General features: G+C 32.0%; 1 protein-coding gene across 1 annotated transcript; it reads right to left on the bottom strand.

The window, feature by feature from the left end:
* Window positions 1-9,688: 9,688 nt before the first annotated feature.
* On the bottom strand, window positions 9,689-12,398 carry LOC107858790 (probable pectate lyase P59; the record flags this gene model as incomplete). The annotated part of the gene is given in 4 exon segments (XM_016703574.2): window positions 9,689-10,254; window positions 10,666-11,177; window positions 11,271-11,671; window positions 12,198-12,398. Coding segments are annotated over 4 exon segments (1,326 nt in total). The 3' UTR covers window positions 9,689-10,026.
* Between the last annotated feature and the right edge of the window lie 8,342 nt (window positions 12,399-20,740).

Here is a 20,740-nt window from a genome sequence, read left to right on the forward strand (position 1 = left end):
ATGTGTGGTGTGTGATTTTGTAGGAAGATTTATAAGCTTAATATGGTAATATATTGATGATATAAAGGCTTGAAATCCATTGGAAAGACACCACAAGATAAGGGACTAAGACGGGATGATCAACACTTAACCAATATTGCGAAAGTGAATTCTAGTGGGGGAGGTGATGAGCCCGAGGCACCCTAGCCATAGCGGAGATCTAAATCCCGTGAATCCTTACCTAGAGAGGTGATCAACCTAGGGCAGTACTCCCTCTAGTCTCGTGCTCAATTGCAACATGGAATCCAACTCCTACACGGCTAAGGCTTGGCTAACTATATATACATGCATTGTACATGTTTTTTACACATCCTTGGACATATTTTGGAGATTGAGGGGCTTCTACAACTTCATCTTTTAGGTTTTTATTATTTTAATTTAGTTCATTCATGTTCTTTGTTGTTAGTTACAATCTTGTGATTACGATTATGACTATGCATGGCTAAACGCCCTCTTTTAGGGGTTAAAGCCATGAACATGAGTACTAGTGTTTTAAATTACGTTTTTTTTAATTTTGCTTATTGTTATTGGTTGTTTGTTTATTCTTGATTTAACTATTTTGAGGCTTCATTACCCTTAAAATACATCTATTGTCAACCTTGTGAACTCGTGAGGGGGAATAGGGAGAAAGAACATGGGACTAAACAAAGTATGGTTTGTATTCTTTTATGAAATAAGGAATTCAAATTAGTGTCTAGGACACGGATGTACCTAGATGCCTTACTTGATTCACCCGTAGGGTGATATCTTAAAGAACGTAAGTGGACTATTACATTCCCGCTCAACGATGTAGTTGTAAGGTCCAACTGAGGTAAAGGATTAGATGTCGGGAGACCATGATCATGCAATTAACCCTATAAATCAACAACCAAGATAAGCAAGTTAACGAATAAAGTTCAATAACATAGTATGATTGTTCAATGTGTTTTAACCCTGGGTTTCTCCTATTGATTGTTTCAAGACTTTATTTTACGTATTGTTTCCTTTACTTTAGTTTACAATATTCCAAACTCTTTTTGGTTACCTTTGCATCAAATTAATCTTAGAAGCTAAACTAGAATTCAATCGTTGTTAGTTCAAGTCCATGTGGGATCGATACTTGATTTCTTAAAGGCCACTTTACTACTTAATAAGACCACGTACACTTGCGTGTGCACAAACAGGCAAAGTAACTAAGACATACACAATAAGAAGTGTTGAAAAAAAACTTATAGGGGATGCCACAAACACAAATAAGTCTGCAACTATTAAAAAAGAAGACTGAAGAAAGAGACTGTGATTGAGGAAGAAAATGTAGAAGTGGTTGATGTTGGATATAGTGATGATATTGACCATAATGTTAATAGAAAACGAAGGGAAAAAGTTTGAGATGAAGGAAAGACTAGGTCCTTCCCTTCAAAATCTAGGAACCCAACTGGTATGAGAAGAAAACACATAGTGGTAAAGAAGAAAAAAGTAATTGTGGGATCTGGTCCCAAGAAGAGGAAAGTAACTGAAAAAGAACCTAATAATGCTTCTAAAAGAAGAAATATGGAGGAAGTTGAGAAGAGTGTAACTAGGGAAAATAAGAAATGAGACTCTAAGAACTCGTAAAGTGCTAACTGACAGAGTCTTTCACTCTAGAATTTTTGAGAAAATTGATATGGTGGAATTAGTTAAGTATGTTAGGCATTTGGGATGGTTGAACCTCCTAGAAGAACTAGTTCTCTCTGTCTTTGAAGGAGAAGTAATGCAGTTTTACTATACAATAAAGTTTTCAGATGATAGGATGAGTTGGACTGCCTTGGTCCAAGGGAAGAAACTAAAATTGGATGAAGAGATTCTTAGAAAAATTCTAGATGTTCCTATTATTGGTGTGAGGACTGTTTTAAAACAGCATCACTCAATAAATTTTATGGTGGATGCCTCAAACATAGAGGGAACATCTGTGGCTAATGTGAGAAAGAAATTTCTCAAAAGTAAGTTCCAACTGGTGTTTGAATTTATCAACAAGGTAGTGTTGCAAAGATCTGAGAAGAGGACAATAGCTTCTGTTGCGGATTTGTATGTGATTGAGTACCTCAGCAAGTTTGAACCAATCAGTCTACCTACCTTGATTTTGGAGCATATGTATAAGGTTATCCATGTGATGGAAGAAAAACATGGTATGTCTTATGGTTATTTTCTGAACAGATTATTTGATCACTTTGGGGTTGTAGGTGAAAAGGAGACTCCTGGAAATGCAAAGCAAATATTCATTCTAACAACTTTAATTGAGAATTAATGTGTAGAAGAAAAGGAGGGGACCATGTCCCAAGTGTCAGAGTTGTTATCAACCCAAAAAAATTGACTAAGGAAGTGGAAAAAATGAGAGTTGGTTTGGCTGCTAAGGATGCAGAGATTCTACACTTAAAGATAAAGAACCAGCAGTTTTCCACTGAGGGGCCAGGTATTGTTAAAGTACTTATAGCAGAAAATGCAGAACTCAAGACCAAGGTCTTAGCACTCACTGAGGAGGTTCAAGGGTTGAATGCAGAAGTCAAAGACCTTACTAAGCAGCTGCTGAATTCACATGCTGCAGAGAGTGCAAGGATGAAAATATTGCTTGTCTCTCTCCCGCAAACCTCCATCTACTTAAGGACCCCCCTCCCAATTGTGGTTTGATATCTATTGAAACCATGTGTCAGTTTTTTTATTGTTTTGAGTGGCTTTTTAGATTTAACAAGTGTGTGTTAATTTTAATTGCACTGTATGGTACTTGCTTTTCGATAATGAATGTAATCTTATCTTGTGTCTATCAACTGTTTCTCCTTTATTAAGTTGCTCATTCATGTTAGTGTTACCTCAGTGACCATGAGTTAACCAAATTGTGCTTATTACTATCTTGGTTTATTGTTCTTACTTTTTTATGATGCCAAAAGGGAAAATATTGACTTTACTATAGTAGGGACCAAGTACCATAAGTAGTTAAGAAAGGAAGTAATGATGATAGGGGGAATACACATTAATACTGTTGAGATATGTGTAATAAGAGAGAAAGTGAAGGGCTGCCACTGATAGGGGAAATGCAAGTATAAGTGTAGATACAATTGCTCTAATTCATGATGACTTTTGATGCTTTGTGGTTATGGTTAGTCATCATCAAAAAAGAAGAAAATTATTGTCTTGTGTTTTGATAATGACTAAAAGATATTGGAGGACCAGGTCCCTTGCATAATTTACCCCTAGTGCAGCTGTCACACTCTGTGCAGTTTTGTCTGCTAGTGCAACAACTGTGCAGGTGTGATAGTGTACCAGAATGGACACCTGGTCCAGTCAAATTCTATCACTTATTTACACACGACTATAATTACAAAAAGATTCCTCTCTCTCAACAGCTTTTGAAAATCGAAGAATTTTACGTTGGCGGCAAAAAATCTCAGAGCTCAAGTTCTAAATCTTTAATGCTTATAGTTAGGGGTCTTGAGTCGTGCTTTGTAACTAATTTACTCAAAGATTAAGAATAAAGCTTTTGTTTTGCTGTTAAGTTTCTTTGGTAGAGTTAACTAAGTTGTGTTGGTTAGAGTTAACCGATATTGAGAGTGCAATTGACAGAGCTATCAAGAGGTGGGTGTAATAGAGTTATTACAATTTTAAAGAACTTAGAGTTAAGTTCTAATGGATTCCGTAATAAAGATGAGTTTTGGTTATAGTGAAATTTGAAAGCCTGTAAGTGCAGGTCGTGGTTTTTTCCTCCCAAGAGTAAGGAGTTTTTCACGTAAATCTTTGTGTTCATTTATTTTTTGCATTTTTGTGTGTTCACTGTTTTATTGCTATACTATTCACCTCAGGGACCTGGTCCCTTAGCATTGGTGTAACCGGCCCCCTTTCAACAGCATTCTACACTCGACATATATATCCAAAACAACATACATCACCAAAACTCGAATATCAAGGCACTACAAATAAAGCACTACGACAACTAGCCTGTATAACAAGACAAATCACATCAAACAAACAAATCTGGAAAGAGCTGAAAAAATATACTAAGTGGCCGAACTTAAATTTTCACTAAGGAATATCATAATATAACCACAAAGAAGCCAAAGGGTGTCAATATGTAATATATATACATAAAATATTATATTTTTACCTAGCTACATTGTGTCATTTTTCAATAAAGGAGTGTCGGGCGAACCCCTCAATTACATGTGATTTTGCCACTAAATATGTTAATTCCAACAATGAAAGATACCAGCATGATGAAGATTTAATAATTTGAAAAAAAAAAGGCACTGAAGGGCATAAAGTTTATGTGTCTGCCATGCTTAAGTAATGTTGCTTTTGAAAGATTGTAATTCATTTTACTAGTTTTTTCAGTGTTTCACTATATATATATATATAGGAGAGAGAGAGAATCTGTGCCAACATGGGCTCAATATATGCTATTTTTTATTCCTATTTATGTAGTACAAATGAAATTTTTTTATATGTTTATTAATTATTGTGATTTGTATTACTTTTTAAATAATTTTCATATAAAATATGGTACTTAGTCCCAATTTATGCGATCCATATGAAATTTTGAGAGTCAACAATTTTTTTTTTATAAAATTCGTAGATATCTAAGTTGTTAATTATTGTGATTTATAACATCTTTTATGTAATCTTCAAGTAATATATGTTACTTCACTTTTTTGTCTCAATTTCTGTGATGCAGGTGAAATTTTTAAGAGTTAACAAAATTTTTAAAATATATTCTTGATATTTTAAATTATTAATTACTAGAATTTATCATACTTTTTAAGTAAATTTTAAATATATATGTATATAGCTTATTAGAATCAGTATATAATAAAGGCGGAACTACCCATCAATGGGCACCTAAAGTTTGCATGATCTTTCACTTTGGCATCTAAACTAGAGGTTGTTCATTTTTGACATCTCAATTAGTATCCAAGTGTGTCATTTTGACACTTTTTGCTGACTCATCATATCACGTGGACTACACGTATTTTGAGCACGTGTCAGGAGTATTTTTATAATTTTCTCCTCTCTCTTCTCCTTCTTCCTCACTCTTTCTCCCTTTTCTGCCATTTTTTCCTTCACAGCTACAATACTTCATTAGGTTTCATTGTTCCTTCTTCATTTTCTTCACCATTAATTTCAATTTTTGATATTAATGGATTCTCTTCATCACTCCTCAAACTTTTGATAAATTTTAATAATTTTTTATTGAGTTATACTATTAATTTCATTTCTTTTCAATTTAGTCTCTCTCAGTTTGATCCAATATACAACTTTCCAACTGAATTTGCATAATTTGATTAAAGAATTCATTTTTCTAATTGGATTTTGTTCTATTTCAATTGGTTGTCTCTCAATTTGATTGAAATTTTTATTTTCTCCATATATACATGCATTGAGAGGAAGAGACCTCACCGGTAACAGTCATCTTAACGACGACAACCATCACCGACGAGGTCGTCTCTATCGTAACAGTTGTGGAAAAAGACAATGGCAACAATAGCCTAAAAAATAAAATAATTCAACCTGCGTTTTGCCCCAATTTAATTTGATTAAAGAATTCAGTTTTCTACACATAAATCATCACAAAGAGAAGGAAAGAAATTTTTTTTATGTGTGTGTTCAGTGAAGGTCCATCAATGGCATCCTTCTCTAAGGAGTTGAAATTTGAAATTTTAGGGATTTAGAATTTTAGGGGGTGGGGGTGGGTTAGAGAAAACAATATTTGGGGTGGGGGAAGGCCATTGCAACTGCATTTAGAAGATGATTTGGGGGGGTTGGGGGAGGGGTAATTATTGATTTCTTTTTTTAAAAAATTAAATTAATTATTTAAAAAATATTTTTTAGAAAAATAACAAATGTCGTCATACTATTTGTCACTTTACGCGTTAGCAGCGCGTGTAATACATACATGTTGTATATTTTTGCTGATTGTGTAAAAAGTGCCAAAATAATACGTCAAAATACTAGTTGATGTGCCTAAAATAAACAATGTCGATTTTAGGTGTCAAAGTAAAAGATTGTTGCAACTTTAGGTGTCTGTTGATGGATTTGGCCTAGAATAAATTGGAAAAATTATAAAAATTAGCATACTTAAGACCTTAATGACAATAAATAGCAACACTTTTTTAAAATTATAAGTTATAGGAAAAGTAACAATATTTTAACCATTATATTGAAAAGCACGTGGATTTCACCCACTTTTTTACCTTTCCCTATTTTGACTCCACTCTTTTCAATTCTCTCTCATATTTTACTCCACTTTTTTCAATTTCTTTCCATATTTCACTCACTTTTTTTAATTTCACCCATATTTCACTCTATTTTTTTTTAATTCCCTCTCATATTTCTCTCTACTTTTTTCAATTCCTTTTCCTTTTTTCAAAATTATGTTCTATCAAATAAGTTAAGTTGATATTTACAGTATTTACATGTTATCTTTTAATATAATTTATATTTTTTTTTATTTTTTCATATTTTTTTCTTCATGCGTATTCTTCATTTTTTTTTGTTGGGGGGGGGGGGGGGGGGGGGGGGTGGTTTTTTTTTTTTTGAAAGATTGTGGAGGTCTGCTATAATGGAGGGATACGTTATTTAATGGAGATTTGCTGTAACTTTTTCTACGTTATTTGATGGAATTTTATGATTTTTTTTGTTGAAAGATTGTGGGGTTTTGTGTTAAGTTGATTTCTACTCCTATTCAGTTGAACAGAGAAGTTGAAATAGAAAAGGTGAGATCAAAGCATTGTGACGAGCCGAAAAATATTAGAGAAATCATGAAACGGAAAATATTGAGAAAACCTTCATCTCCAAAATCCCAAAAAGTGCAAAAATATGTGAAAAAGAGGAAGTCAAACAAAAGAAAGAATATGTATTTTTTCAGTTATCCATATATATTTATGAGTAATGCATATGTATTTTTTCAGTTATGCATATATATTTATGAGTAATGCATATGTATTTTTTCAGTTATGCATATATATTTATGAATAATACATATGTATTTTACCAGATTGCATATCTATTTATGATTAATGCATATGTATTTTTCCAGATATGCATATGTATTTTTGAATAATACATATGTATTTTCTAGTTATTCATACGTTTTGATGTGGCTACATACTATATTTATTGATTTAGAAATATATTTTTAATTCTGCTTAGGTTTTTATAGATGCATATGTATTTATGAATAATACATATGTACTTTTTCAGTGTGCATATGTATTTATGACTAATGCATATGTATTTTTTCAAAAATAAATATGTATTTTTTCAGTTATGCATATCTATTTATGAATAACGCATATGTATTTTTGATTAATGCATATGTATTTATGGATGATGCATATTTTTCGTCATAATAATATTTTTGATGTCTACATCATGAAGAAGAACTGTGTAGTTCAAGCGCAATTAGGAAAATATATTATGTCACTTTTTGTTAAAGAGATTTTGTGTCCTATTTGTTTATATATGCATATGAGTCAGATATGTATTTCTGTAAATACATATGCAGATATATATGTATTTTTTGTACTGTAAATACATACGCAGATCTATATGTCTATGTAATTTGTATATTTTTTGAATATGTGTCTTCTAAAAATAAAAGCAAGAGATAGAAGAGTAAAAAAATGAAAAAAAAAAAAGAAAAAAAAGAAAAAAGGAAAAAAAAATGAGAAAGGAAAAAAATAAGAAAACAGAAAAGAAAAAAAAAGAGAAATAAAGTGAAAAAAAAAAAGTAAAAGAAATCAAAATAAAATGATAAAAAAATGAAAATAGGAAAAGAAAAAGAAAAATATGAGAAAGGACAAAAATAAGAAAACGAAAAAGAAAAAAGAAAAAAAACGAAAAAGGATTTTAAAAAAAAAAAGAGAAATAGAAGAGTCATATAACGAAAAAAAATCTTTATAATTAAAAGTAACATGAATTAAGGGACGGTTACTTCTCTAATTTAGCTCTAACTAATGCGAGTTAAAATATGAATTACTATTCAATTTATATATGTATTTATATTACAACATTTTACTTAAATACAAAAGAAATAAACAAAAAAAGAAGAAAAAGAAAATGAAAATAGAAAAAAGAAAAAGAAAAATATAAGAAAGGAAAAAAAAAAAGAAAATGAAAAAGAAAAGAATAAAAAAAAAGGAAAAGAAAAAGAAAAATATGAGAAAGAAAAAAATAAGAAAATGAAAAAAAAATAATGAAAAAAGGAATAAAAAAGAAGAGAAATAGAAGAATGGAAAAAGAATCTTTATAATTAAAATTAGCATGAATTAAGGGACGGTTACTTTCCTTATTTAATTCTAATTTATGAGAGTTAAAATAGGACCTACCATTCAATTAGTATATATATTTATATAGTAATATTTTACTTAAATACAAAATAAAATTTATTATTTTTCATAATTATAAAATAATTGCTATAAAAATTATAATTATAACTGTTAAGTTGGTAATTTTGAAATTTATCTAGAGCCCACAATATGCTTTGCTATAGCAATTAAGTATATTTATTTGAAATAAAAGCTGAAGGTGGGATCCAGAAGGGATAAAGAAGAGATGTACTGCAAAGGTACACCCAGAGTAACATTTAGTACAAGACAGTTATAGCAGGTAATTATAAAATGACAAGCTAAAATGATAGAACCACCCATTTGCAGTCTCTGATTTCTACTGGAACTTATCAACAACAACAAATGTCAAATTATCTCTAACGTTTTGTCTAAATTTATCAACACTGACTACAAATTAAATATTTTTTAAAAATAAATATAGCTTAATTCACGAAAATATCAAAAGTGTGATATTCCTCCTCCCCCTCGCCCCCCCAAAAAAAAGTGTTACTCTGTCATTGTCAAGTAGTAGTATATTTTTCCTAGTGTTTTATATAGGACATAATATATGTTATTTATTGGTCAAATTTAGCATTTGTCTGACCTGACACCAGCATTACTAGCTAGCTGAGTTTAATTCTTATGTATTTTGAAAGTCCATTATCACCCCAATTTCACGAGTTATCTCACAATATCTTTCACGATTGCTCGTTGTTGTTTATACGATTCCGAGCCACACATGGTACTATGCTGAGGCAACTAGACATTTGGATTCCTGAGCCATCATGATCTTGGATTCATGATGGTCCAAGTCCATCATTCTTCATCTATCATTACTATTACTATTCAACTTAAAGCTTTGTATTATGTAGAATATTATTGTATTTTCTTTTATTTGTGGGACATTATAACATTTGACATGATTTTCAATAAAACTGTTCTATCTCTATATTTTACTTTGAGTTCATAATATGTTGCTCCATTTCAATTACTTTGCTCAATTTAGCTGTGAGTGTAGTAGCATCATTTCACTTTATGTTCTATTAATTCGGCTTTACCATAGATAACGAAGGTATTATACTTTGTTGAATACATAGAATTTGAAATTGAATATAATTACGTACTCTAGATTTCTGAACTCCAATAAAAATCATACTAACAATTCATTGTTATCCACCTAACATGTCGATGTCTTTCAAAAATGAACGTTGAAGTATTGGTTGCGTTGGTCCTATGTGTAGTAAGTGTGAGTGGAACAAATTGAAAAGGTTACAATAAACTTCTTCTATTATAACCAAAAAGAAAAGACGTATTCATGGTACATGAAACTTTAATAGATCTTATAGTAATTTGTTTTGTGATACATCAATTTTATTATTCATAGTACAAAAATTATGTACATTATTCGTATGTAACATCCAAAATTGAAAGCATGGTGTCACAAGCTAGGCTATACAGAATACAGACTATCGAATTAAATCAAAATGAATTTCTTTTCCATAACCGAAACTTTAAATACAAAACTAGGAAAACTCAAAATTGTTGAGGGTCTCGATTATGTACAAGTACAAAAATATAAAGTTATTAGAGCAACAGTATACAGTATGATCCAATGGGGGAGTAATTTATTTTTTCATTTTTACACTCTTCCAGTTTTCTAGCAAGGCTCTCCAACCTTGCAAGCAAGTGCCCCTGCAAACCTTGTCATCCAAGTGACTTGATCAGCTGGGGCAGCTGAAATGCCATCGTAAAGATCGTGATGTTTCTTTGACCAATCAGGATCTCCAGATTGAATAAAGTATGCTCCATTCATGAATAAATCTCCCTCTGATCTCCATGTCCACTGCATCCATACTGAATCTGGGGAGTACTCCCTCTTTGTGACCTGTTTTTGTACATTCATAATCATAGGGAGAAAAAATTAGTAGGCGTATCGACGATAACTGATATTTGAAAAAGATTTAGAGTATTTGAAAGTTAAAACAGGGAGCAACAAGAAATTTTGACTTAAAATTTACTAGCTCGGCCAATCTGGAGACACATCTAGTACCCGCTAAAGAAAATAAAGTGCTTCCAACAGCAGCAGAACTAGAATGTTACCCATGGCTCTCTGTCAATCCGATAATTTAAGTCCAAACTTTATATTCATATTAAGAATTCAACCAAATATGTATACAAATTATTCAGAATTCAATTACTACTAAAATACCTGATGTTGTCATCCGACGCCACCTTTTTTAGTGATAAGGCAACGAAAGTTTGAAAATGATCAAACAAAGAAAGGAGGGAAAATTACCTGCTTCTTCTGGTTGTCAGGAGGAGCAATGAAACGATTACCCTGGCTAATGATGGTGGGATTTTTACTACCACCAATAGCATACATGTTCCAGTGAGTATAGTCATTATTGACAACATGGATGTATCCATGTCTGCACCTAGGCATCCTCTGCACCAACCTCTTCCCAAAATGATTGAATGCTAGTGTAATTTGCATTTTTTGATCTATTGTAGAACTGTCACTTGCACCAAACAGCATAACCTCATTATGATCTGTGAAGTGGCTATTGGAAATGGTGATACCAGTGGATCCCTGAATAGCATCAATAATTCCATCGTAGCAATTCCGCATAGACATATGATCAATCCAAATATTGGACGAACCAAATATGGAAATGCCATCTCCATCACTCGATGTTCGGAGCCCAATGTGATCCACTGCATCTCTTATCATCCCACCACTCCCTTGGATGATATCGTGAATGTGTAATCCGTGGATGATTACATTTTTCGTATATTGGATCATGATACCTGTTCAGGCATAATAATATAAATATAAGTAAATGAAAATTGTGATCTCATTATTAGTTAAATGTGATTGTGAGACAAGTCAACATTACGTACCAGCTCCGCCAACAATGTGAACTTGAGCACCACGACCATCGATAGTTTTATCAGCCTGCATGATCAGCTCCTGATGTAGCTTAATGTACATACTTTGTTGAAAAATGATCCACAATGGCTCCTTTTGGATACAAGCATGACGGAGGGTTCCTGGTTTTGGATTGGTATAATCATCTGAAGGGTCAGTGACGACGTAATAGTTGCCATCCCTCCCGCCGGTGGTCTTGGAACCAAAGCCCATAGCACATTGTACCAGTTTCTTCCTGTTGTCAGCCCAATTTGGGTCACATCTCCAGCACTTATCAATTGGATTTGTGACATTGCAAGGGCCTTCGTATTTTTTGCTTAGCTCCCTCCTTGTGCCATTCTTTGCATGTACTGCACTTAATTCCTTCATAGCGCTGCATGAGCAGGACAAATCTAATTAGAAACAACACGACAAGAAAATGAACGTTGGGCATAATTCAACTACAATAATTAGCTCACAAGCTGAATATTGTTCAAGATCATATGACCCCAAATAATAGCTCCTCAAGTGATCCGTATTAGTCCAAGCCATATAAAAAGACAATTGTCCTAATGTAGAAATCTCACACTGATATGTTGGCTGCCCTATTCTCTTTCTTTGCTTATCATGCATGGGCAAAAACATCATTAAAAAATCTTGAATTTTTGTAATACGAGAAAACAGATAGAAAGTAATTAACTTGATCAATTAATGTTTTTAAATTGCATCCTAATTCCGAATTCTCGTCTCCTCAAATCTAAGTCAGTGGAATTTATGCATCATATAATATAATTTCCTACTTTCTATTGTTTTCTAGTCCCTTAAACTCCACAAATTAAAACTCATAGAAAACATATTCATAACAAGCATAAGGATGGAAAATGTGCGCGCGCGCGAGAGAGAGGGGGGACTTGACATACTCGCGAGTTTTCTTGTTGAATGCTAGTGTGACATTGATAGGTTCGCTCTCATAAGTTAGGTCGGCGAACTTTATGGCTTCCTCGGCTCTTCTCCTCCAAACTTCATCAAAATGGCCAATATGAGCGTCGAAGGTAGGAATTATCGCACCAAATATGAAAAGTAGAACGAAGAGCGAATGCGCCATTTTAGGTTCTTTTATATTTTTTTTTTTTTTTTTTTATTTTATTGGTGGTCTGGAAAGGGTCGAACCGCTGGCTAAGTACAGGTTCAGACCTTCCAACCACAACTTTTATTTTTTAAACTTTTTTGTTAAGCCTCTGCCTCAACACAGAAAAGATTGATATTTCTCTTTGGATGCTGGTAGGATGTGGCTTATATAGTAGTATTTGTTGTAATGTTTGACATAGAATTATCTTAAGATGCGCATAGCCATTACTTACTGGAGTGAACCATCAATACTAGTTAGTTGTGGAGTTTCCTTAACCCGTGGCCAAAGATGCTGATCAGGCAATGATTTTGACCAAAAGTTTGGAATTTCGAACATTTTTTTTACTAATTAATGTATGACAAGTCTGTGACTTGAAGCATTAAATATTTATTTTTTTATGTTTCTGTTCAAACACATTAGGGATCTTGTTTATAACCAATTACAATTATAATTGTTACTATCATTTAGGAGGAAAGTTTTTGTTTTGACCATTACTAGATAGTATACACGTAGTAGAAAATAAATTGATTGATCAAGAAACATTTTCATTTATAAATTTTCTTAATCTTTTTCAAATCTCAATTAATTTTCATATTTTCATAATATGTAAAATGACATTTCTTTTCATTTGAAACAAATTGTAGATTACAAATAAAGAATTAAAAGCTTGATACTGCAATCTAATAAATGTCAAAATCACATAACTAACAAGTTCTGTTTATAGAAAATAAAGGTTGGTACGAAATTACTTTATTGTAGAATTATTAACGAACATAACTAGTAAGTGGTACCATATTATAAGAACTAGTCTATAGGTGTCCTCTTATCGTTATTATAAAATCTTTATATCAAAAAAGTTGAGTTACTATAAAATAAAAAATGTTGAAATTAACTATATTAATTAATCATTTTGATGAGATTGCTTGAGGATTGCCTCTTGCATGAAGGATATAATAGATGGCTTGCTTTGCAAAACCTTTATCATTTAAGATTAATATCTAATCCACTCAAAAGTACGCAATTCCAATAAACACTTATAATCATTGTCAGCGTAATGACTTAGTTTGTGGAAACTTGTTTTCTAATTTATTTTTTTTATTATTTTGTCCTTTTTTATAGTTGATATATGTTGATTTTTGGATGTGGGGATGGTTTGCACGGTTCTCGATGTGATCGAAAATGATTTAGCGAATTTTTTTTATTTTTAGAGGCTTAAAGAGCTATATAGTTGACTTCGATCAATATTTGTTGCTCTGAGTGTCGATTGGCGATTTGGATAGTTCCATTACGTTTGGAATGTCAAAGTGAGGTTAGTAGTATGGTTGGCTCGGGTTCAGGACCTTTATTTTGTATTTCGATCCTTCATTTGAAAAATAGTGAAAAGAGGATCGCGAAGGTTAATTTATTGAAAACGGTCTTTTTAAAAAATTAATTTATTGAAAATGGTCTTTTTAAAAAATTTGACGTCGTTGTTGAGTCTGGAATGTGGAAATTAGTCTAGCAGCATATATGGTTTTACATCTGTCAGGTTCCAAACAAATTTTGAGGGTTCGTTCGGAGATTTTGAAAACCATGCAAATCAGTTGGTTTGTTGAATCTGGTGTGTAAAACCTTTTGGTGAATGCGAACCACTGGCCGTTAATGTGGAGAAGAAAAACTCCCTTCATCGCGATCGCAGGTGGTAGACGCGATCGCAAAGAGTAATCGGGTTGGGTTGGCCAGTCCCTTCTTCGCGAACGCGAGGAGAGGATTCGAGTCATGGACCTTTGTGAACGTGAAGTCCTGACCACGAACGCAAAGGTCAAATTATTTACTTGTCCACTATACTAAAAATAGATGTTCAACAATACTTATCTAGTTTGAAAAATCAATGAATAATTTACCAATTCCTATTCATTGTACCCTTAACTTTAAGTACAATTCAAAATCCAATGAATGTTTTAAAGCATTAAATTTATTATAATCAAATGATAATATGAAAATTGCCCCTGTCATTTATTATTTCTTAACTTGTATGTAAAGTCAATAATGGATAATTATTGATGGACGGAGGGAGTAAGAAAAATTTATTTTCATAGAAAATGTTATTTAGGAAAATATAGTGGTCAACAGAGTGAATTGAGATAAATGAAATTATAATACACTCAAAATTTTAGTGGATAGCAAAAATATTAGATGATTTTTTCTCATCTACTCAAATTTTGATGGACAAAATTAGTTACTTAATATTCATGCTGATAGGAGATAAATGAATATCGCATCAGTTGAGGTACGCAAGCTGGCTATAACACCATAATTAAAAAAAAATACAACGTACAGTATTAATAAAGAAAAAGAACGGTCCAAATTCATCCCATCCTTTGCAAAAATAAAAATAAAAATTCACACATTTCATTATTGAGAAGAAAGCAAATCATCATTTCTTTTTTTAAAACTTAATTCAGGGAAAAAAATCATTTCTTTTTTAATAATAAATTCAATTGCTTACAAGTAGAACAATTTTCTTAATGTTTATGATCTTTAATGCTTAACTTTTTTTTAGAAAATAAGATATAGTTAATTCTTTTTTGCTTTAAAGATGCTCAATTTTTTTTTTATTGAAATTGTTGTACTTATGGTTCTTTAAATACAATGTGATTGTTAGATTTTTTTTCTTCAAAATTTTAAATTGTAAATTAGTTGAATTTCTAAAGTACGGAAAGGATAAGAGGAAGGTGAATATAGAAGGAGAAAAGGAGGATTGAAGAAAGAGAAAAAAAATTGGGGGGTGTGAAGTGACGGTCAATCTAGAGACCGAAAGGAAATTGAAAAAGGGTGGGTTATTAGTTATTTTTTAAAAAAGAAAAAAATTATGACTTTTACTTGACAAAGATATGATGTTGATATGACAATAATATGACCCTTGTGCAATGGTCTTGCTGTTGTAAGAGTGGTATTACAATTTTAGAGTGGTATTACAATGCTAGGGTGATGTTTAATTTGTTTCAAAATTGTTTGGAGATATATAAAAATCCATAAAGTTAAAATGCTCAAATAAATTAAATGGACAAATTTATAGGTCACTTAATGTCTTTTCTCTTATAACTTTGGCTTAAAATTCTCTTTAGTTACTAGCTATATAACAACATGCTCATGCCTAAATCAAACTTTTAACCGTGAGGCAGATTTATAACCCCACCCTCCCTCTATTATATATTAATTAAATTTTAATTATTTAAATTATCACATTATGTAATTTTACACTAATTTTAAATTCTCAAAAAGATAATACTCACATCCAACTCAAATTAATCACTCAAAGATGGCTTTCTGTGAACATAACAAGACCCAAAAGTTCCTTTTCTTTTTTAGTAAAGTTTTAATTGATGCTTCTATTTCACAAAGTATTAGTCAATCTACTAAGGCTTTTGTGAATTAGTTAACTCGGTGGTTAATAACTTTGATTTACTAAAACCTACTGCATATATCAAGCATAAACAATTAATTATATGGAAAAGGGTCAAAAATATCTTTTTACGTATTGAAATTGTCTCTGGAATATCCTCCGTTAATCTATTGGCTTTAAAATACCCTTCCATCCACCTTTATGGTTCAAATTTATCCTTACTACTAACAACCCTTTCTTAAATCATAATTAGAGATTTTATTTATTACGTGGCAGTTTTTTATTGATCATAAATTAAATTAATTAAAATATTACAATAGCAAACTCAGTGTATTCCCGCATAGTGGGTCTGGGGGAGGGAGGATGGGGGTAAAATGCATGCAGTCCATACCAACTACCTTCGAAGAAGTAGAGAGGTTGTTTCCGATAGACTTCGGCTCAGGACAAAAAGAAAGTAAACAAGGTCGTAATACAAGATGAAACACAATGGAATAACGAAATAAAACATCCACAAAGTAATACTATACACTAACAAACCAAAGGCACACACCTCACCCAAACCGTCTTAACTAGAAGTTTCAACCTGTCTTAACTAGAAGTTTCAACTTATGTACATAGCCCTAAGACTACTAGCCAGGCTATACCAAAGCACTCCTAACTACTGTCTATGACTCACCCACACGCACTAGCCCTCTAACCTAATTTACGTCCTCCTTATCTTTCTATCTAGGGTCATGTCCTCAGTAAGTTGTAGCTGCTCTATATCACATCTAATCACCTCTCTCCAGTATTTCTTCGGCCTACCTCTATGCCGCCTAAAATCATCCAAAGCCAACCCCTCACACCTACGAACTGGGCATCGGTGTCCCTCCTCATCACATGTCTAAACCATCTCAACCTCACTTTCTACATCTTGTCCTCCACCGCATCAAACTCGAACTCAACTAAAAATATCCACCGACTTATTAAACCCATTCATGTTCTGAGTTTCCATTGAAGAAACTTCTTCATGTATCTTTTGTACATAAGTGTAGTAAGATCATCACAAGGTGAGTTATTAGGCCCTTCAAAGGTATTATATGAAACAACACCTTCAGTTCCATTGTTTTTGTTTACTTTGAAAAAAGTTGCTTTGGGACTAGCAGCATTTAATACAGTTTGTGGTGTTGCATTTTATCTGCTTGGGCTGGTTGCATTCTTGATTTGCCCAATTTGTTTGCAGAAACAAATTCAATCACTATTAAATAACAAAAAATTGTAATTAGGATTAAACAGCAGAAAAAATGAGACCTTAAATTCTTTGTTTCGCTAAAAATCTTCTCAATTTACTGTTGAATTCAGAAACCAAAAAGTCACAAATAGAAATCAAGAAGTCCCAGAATTCGTTGTTATTGTTATCAACAGTAGTACAATTGAATTGAGAGCTGAAATTCTTCAATCAACAAACAAGATTCTTGTCATGAAAGGGGGAAAATTGTCTATGGTTTGCCAGTTTAGTCCATTAAATTTAGGACTCTAATATGCAGAGTAAAATACTCCGGAGAAAATTGAAGGAAAGGTGTCTTCTAAGTCTTGAATGCGGTATTGGTGACATTGATCAACTTAAAGGGTCAAACATAATTAAAAATACTTGATTAAGTTAATTATGTACTTAATTAATATTTTTAAAACTTTCTAATCTCTGTAAAAATACAAATCAATCCAGACCAGAAAAAAACCTCTCTCCCAAAATCAATTGTCCTCCTCTCTCTCGACAAGTTCTCTTAAAATTCTCCCAACCAACAGTTCTGCAAACTTCTCCCTTCAATCTCCGACGACTTCAACCTCCGGCAATAAATAGTTTCGAGTTTCTTTTTGACTTTCAACCGTCAGTCGACGTGACAACATTCACCGACGACAACAGCTTCGAGTTCTTCATCGTCCCTTTTCGACTTTCGCAGGTAAAAAATTAGGTCTTTTTGGTTATCAAGAAAAAGAGGAACTTGAGTTAACTTCTTCTAGAATGGGTTAACAATTTCAATATTTGTTGCTTAAATTTGAAATGGGAACTCAAGAAAATCTTAATTTATGACATTTCTTCTCGACTCTTTTCGGAGTAAAATATATTTTTTTGTTGTTATTGTAGTTCTTGTTGTCGAACATTGTTGTAAAAATAGTGAGTTTTGAATTTTAAATTTTTTTCGAAGACATCTATTGTGACTAAATCTAACAAACAACTGTTGATTTAATTTGTTGGTGTTTGTTGTGTTTTTTTGAAGTTTTTTGTTGTTTTTGTTTGTACAATATTGTTATTGGTAAATGTTAGTGTTCTTGATGTTTGTGTTTTGTTGGTGTGCTGGGTTGATTTGTTGTTTGTGGATCGTTGTTAGTCTTGGTAAAAATGGTGTATTGATAAATGGTGATATTGTTATTGTTCTATTGAATAAATCTTGCTACTGGATTTTTTTCTCAATTGATGAACCATTTATTGCAACAGATGATTCATCTGTTGGATGAAATCCTAACAGTTATTCTAACAAATGACATGTCCAAGACTTTTATTTTTTTCAACAGAAAGGGTCATCTGTTGCAATAAATGACACATCTGTTGGAAGAAATCTAAACAATATTGACAATTTAATTTCTTCCAACAGATCGCTCATTTATTACAACAAGTAAGTGATTTGTTGCAATAGAGCAGTCATCTATTTCAATAGATGAGTGATCAGTTGGAAGAAACACAACAGTATTAAATTTGTTTTTATTGTTTCCAATAGATCACTCATTTATTGCAACGTATGAGTGATCTTTTGTAACAAACTACTCACCTGTTGCAACAGATGAGTGATTTGTTTAAACTATTATTTTATTGTGTTGTACTTATTAGATTTACTGTTATCCTTTTCTTAATTATGCATTAATCAGTTATATTTTTTTATTTTCCTCTTATTTTTAGATAATATGACTCCCAAATGAAAAGAAAGCGAATCAAGTCGTAGTAAAGGAATGAGTAAAGTAGATAGGCTAAATCTACCACTCTATGAGCTTGATGTACAAGCGATATCTCAATCAGAAGTAGAAGAAAATGAACATGAGGAAGATAAAAGTTTCAAAAGAGATGTTGAATTTATTTAAAATAGTCAATATGATCCAAATACTAATAGCCCTTCTACTGAAGAGTTGGTTAAAACCTCCAGCATTGATAGTTATCCTGTGAGAATGCAGTGCGATGGTGCCACAGATTTAACTGATAATTTTATGGTAAAGTCATCCATGGAAAAATCTTTTGATACCTTCAGAAACATACTTTAAGATCAAAAATTGGATTCTTATTTCAGGGACAACTGCTTTAGACAATATCTTGATTTGTTGGAGGACAACAATGCTCATTTTAAATGACCATGGTGTATGGTCTTCTCAAGCGTAGATTTATGTATGAAAATAAAGATAATATGGATGAGGTGTGAATAAATTATTGTGGCACGTTAGTTTGTTTTGGTTGGAAGGAGTTTTCCATAGATATTGGACTAAAATATTATCCTCCTTCTAAACCTATACCTATTCTAACCCAAAAAAAGCACCCACACATCAAAAGGTAAAGGCAAGTCAAGTGATGGTGATGACTTATTATATCTTGTTAGTCCAAGCTTCAAAAACATAAATTTGATAAAAGAGTTGAAAGGTAAAAGACTTTCAAAGATGCACAAGCAATTATTATGCTTGGTTTGATTTGTACATAATATTCTTTGGGGGAGAGACGTTAACAACAATATACCAATTGGTTTAATAAAGCTCTCTAAGGATCTTGAGGTATTTAACAACTATCCTTGGGGTTATGAAAGCTTTAAAATTATTATAAAATATTTGTTGACTCTGTTATCGCCAAAGACAATCAATTTACGTGGCTTTCTATGGACTTTCATGGTAAATATTTCATTTATTATGATTCATTGATCTTTTATTAAATAATGTTTTTGATTTATTGGCGTAATTTTATAGGTTTTGGGCATTTGAAGTCATTCTTTATATCAAACAACAAGTGAACTACCAATAAGAAGTTTTATGTCCAAGAATCCTGAGATGGTTGTCAGCCAAAAGTGATAAAAAATCAATTTTTTTACCTTTTCAATCCCTCGGAGGAAGCAGTAAGTCTAATTCTAATTAAATTTTTATTTTAATTATTAATTTATTTAAATAATTTAATCATCATTCTAATATATGTACTTATTTATTTTAGATTGTGCATCTATGTCTTGTTTCAACCAATCGAGAGTTGAAGATGTCATTTTTTCTTACTTAACGGTCTGTGCAAATTTTATCGGACCCTAAGGTAATTGATAAAATAAAAAAAAAATTGGTTGGAGCAATAGCCATCATAAAAATAACACTTTAGGAGGGTGGGCTTGTTGTTGTTGATGGTGCTACTGGTGATGGAGCTGGGGGTGATGATGGTGTTGTTGGGGCTAATGATTCTCCTCTTGTAGTTTTTGAAATAACAAATCAGTATGATTATGATCATACTAGTTTTACTGATTTTGGTGGTCGATATACCCCTTTTTAAAATTGGCATACTACAGATTTCTCATACGAAAAGAGTAGTCAATCTTTTGGAGATCTTGTCCCTCCTAGCTTATGTTATGCATGCAAATGTCAAGAATGCAAGGCAAAGTATGATGGAGTGATTAATACTATTAATTCATTAACTATTGTTGTAAAGGAATTGACATCTTAGAGGGGTGTCATTCCATCAAAGAGGATTTCAAACCCATACACTCCATTAGAGTTAAGGATAATAAGAGAAGAAAGAAAGCATTTTCTAAGGATTTATCAAGCATCAAAAAAATAAAAATTACAACTCCCCTATCTTGCACTATTGAGCAATGTGCAAGGACCACAGGAGAGCAACATAAACTGAAAAGGGTGAATATTTATCATTTGTTCCAATAAAAAAAATAGACTACATATTTGTT

Source organism: Capsicum annuum, chromosome 2, assembly GCF_002878395.1.
Source record: "Capsicum annuum cultivar UCD-10X-F1 chromosome 2, UCD10Xv1.1, whole genome shotgun sequence".
Taxonomy (NCBI): domain Eukaryota; kingdom Viridiplantae; phylum Streptophyta; class Magnoliopsida; order Solanales; family Solanaceae; genus Capsicum; species Capsicum annuum.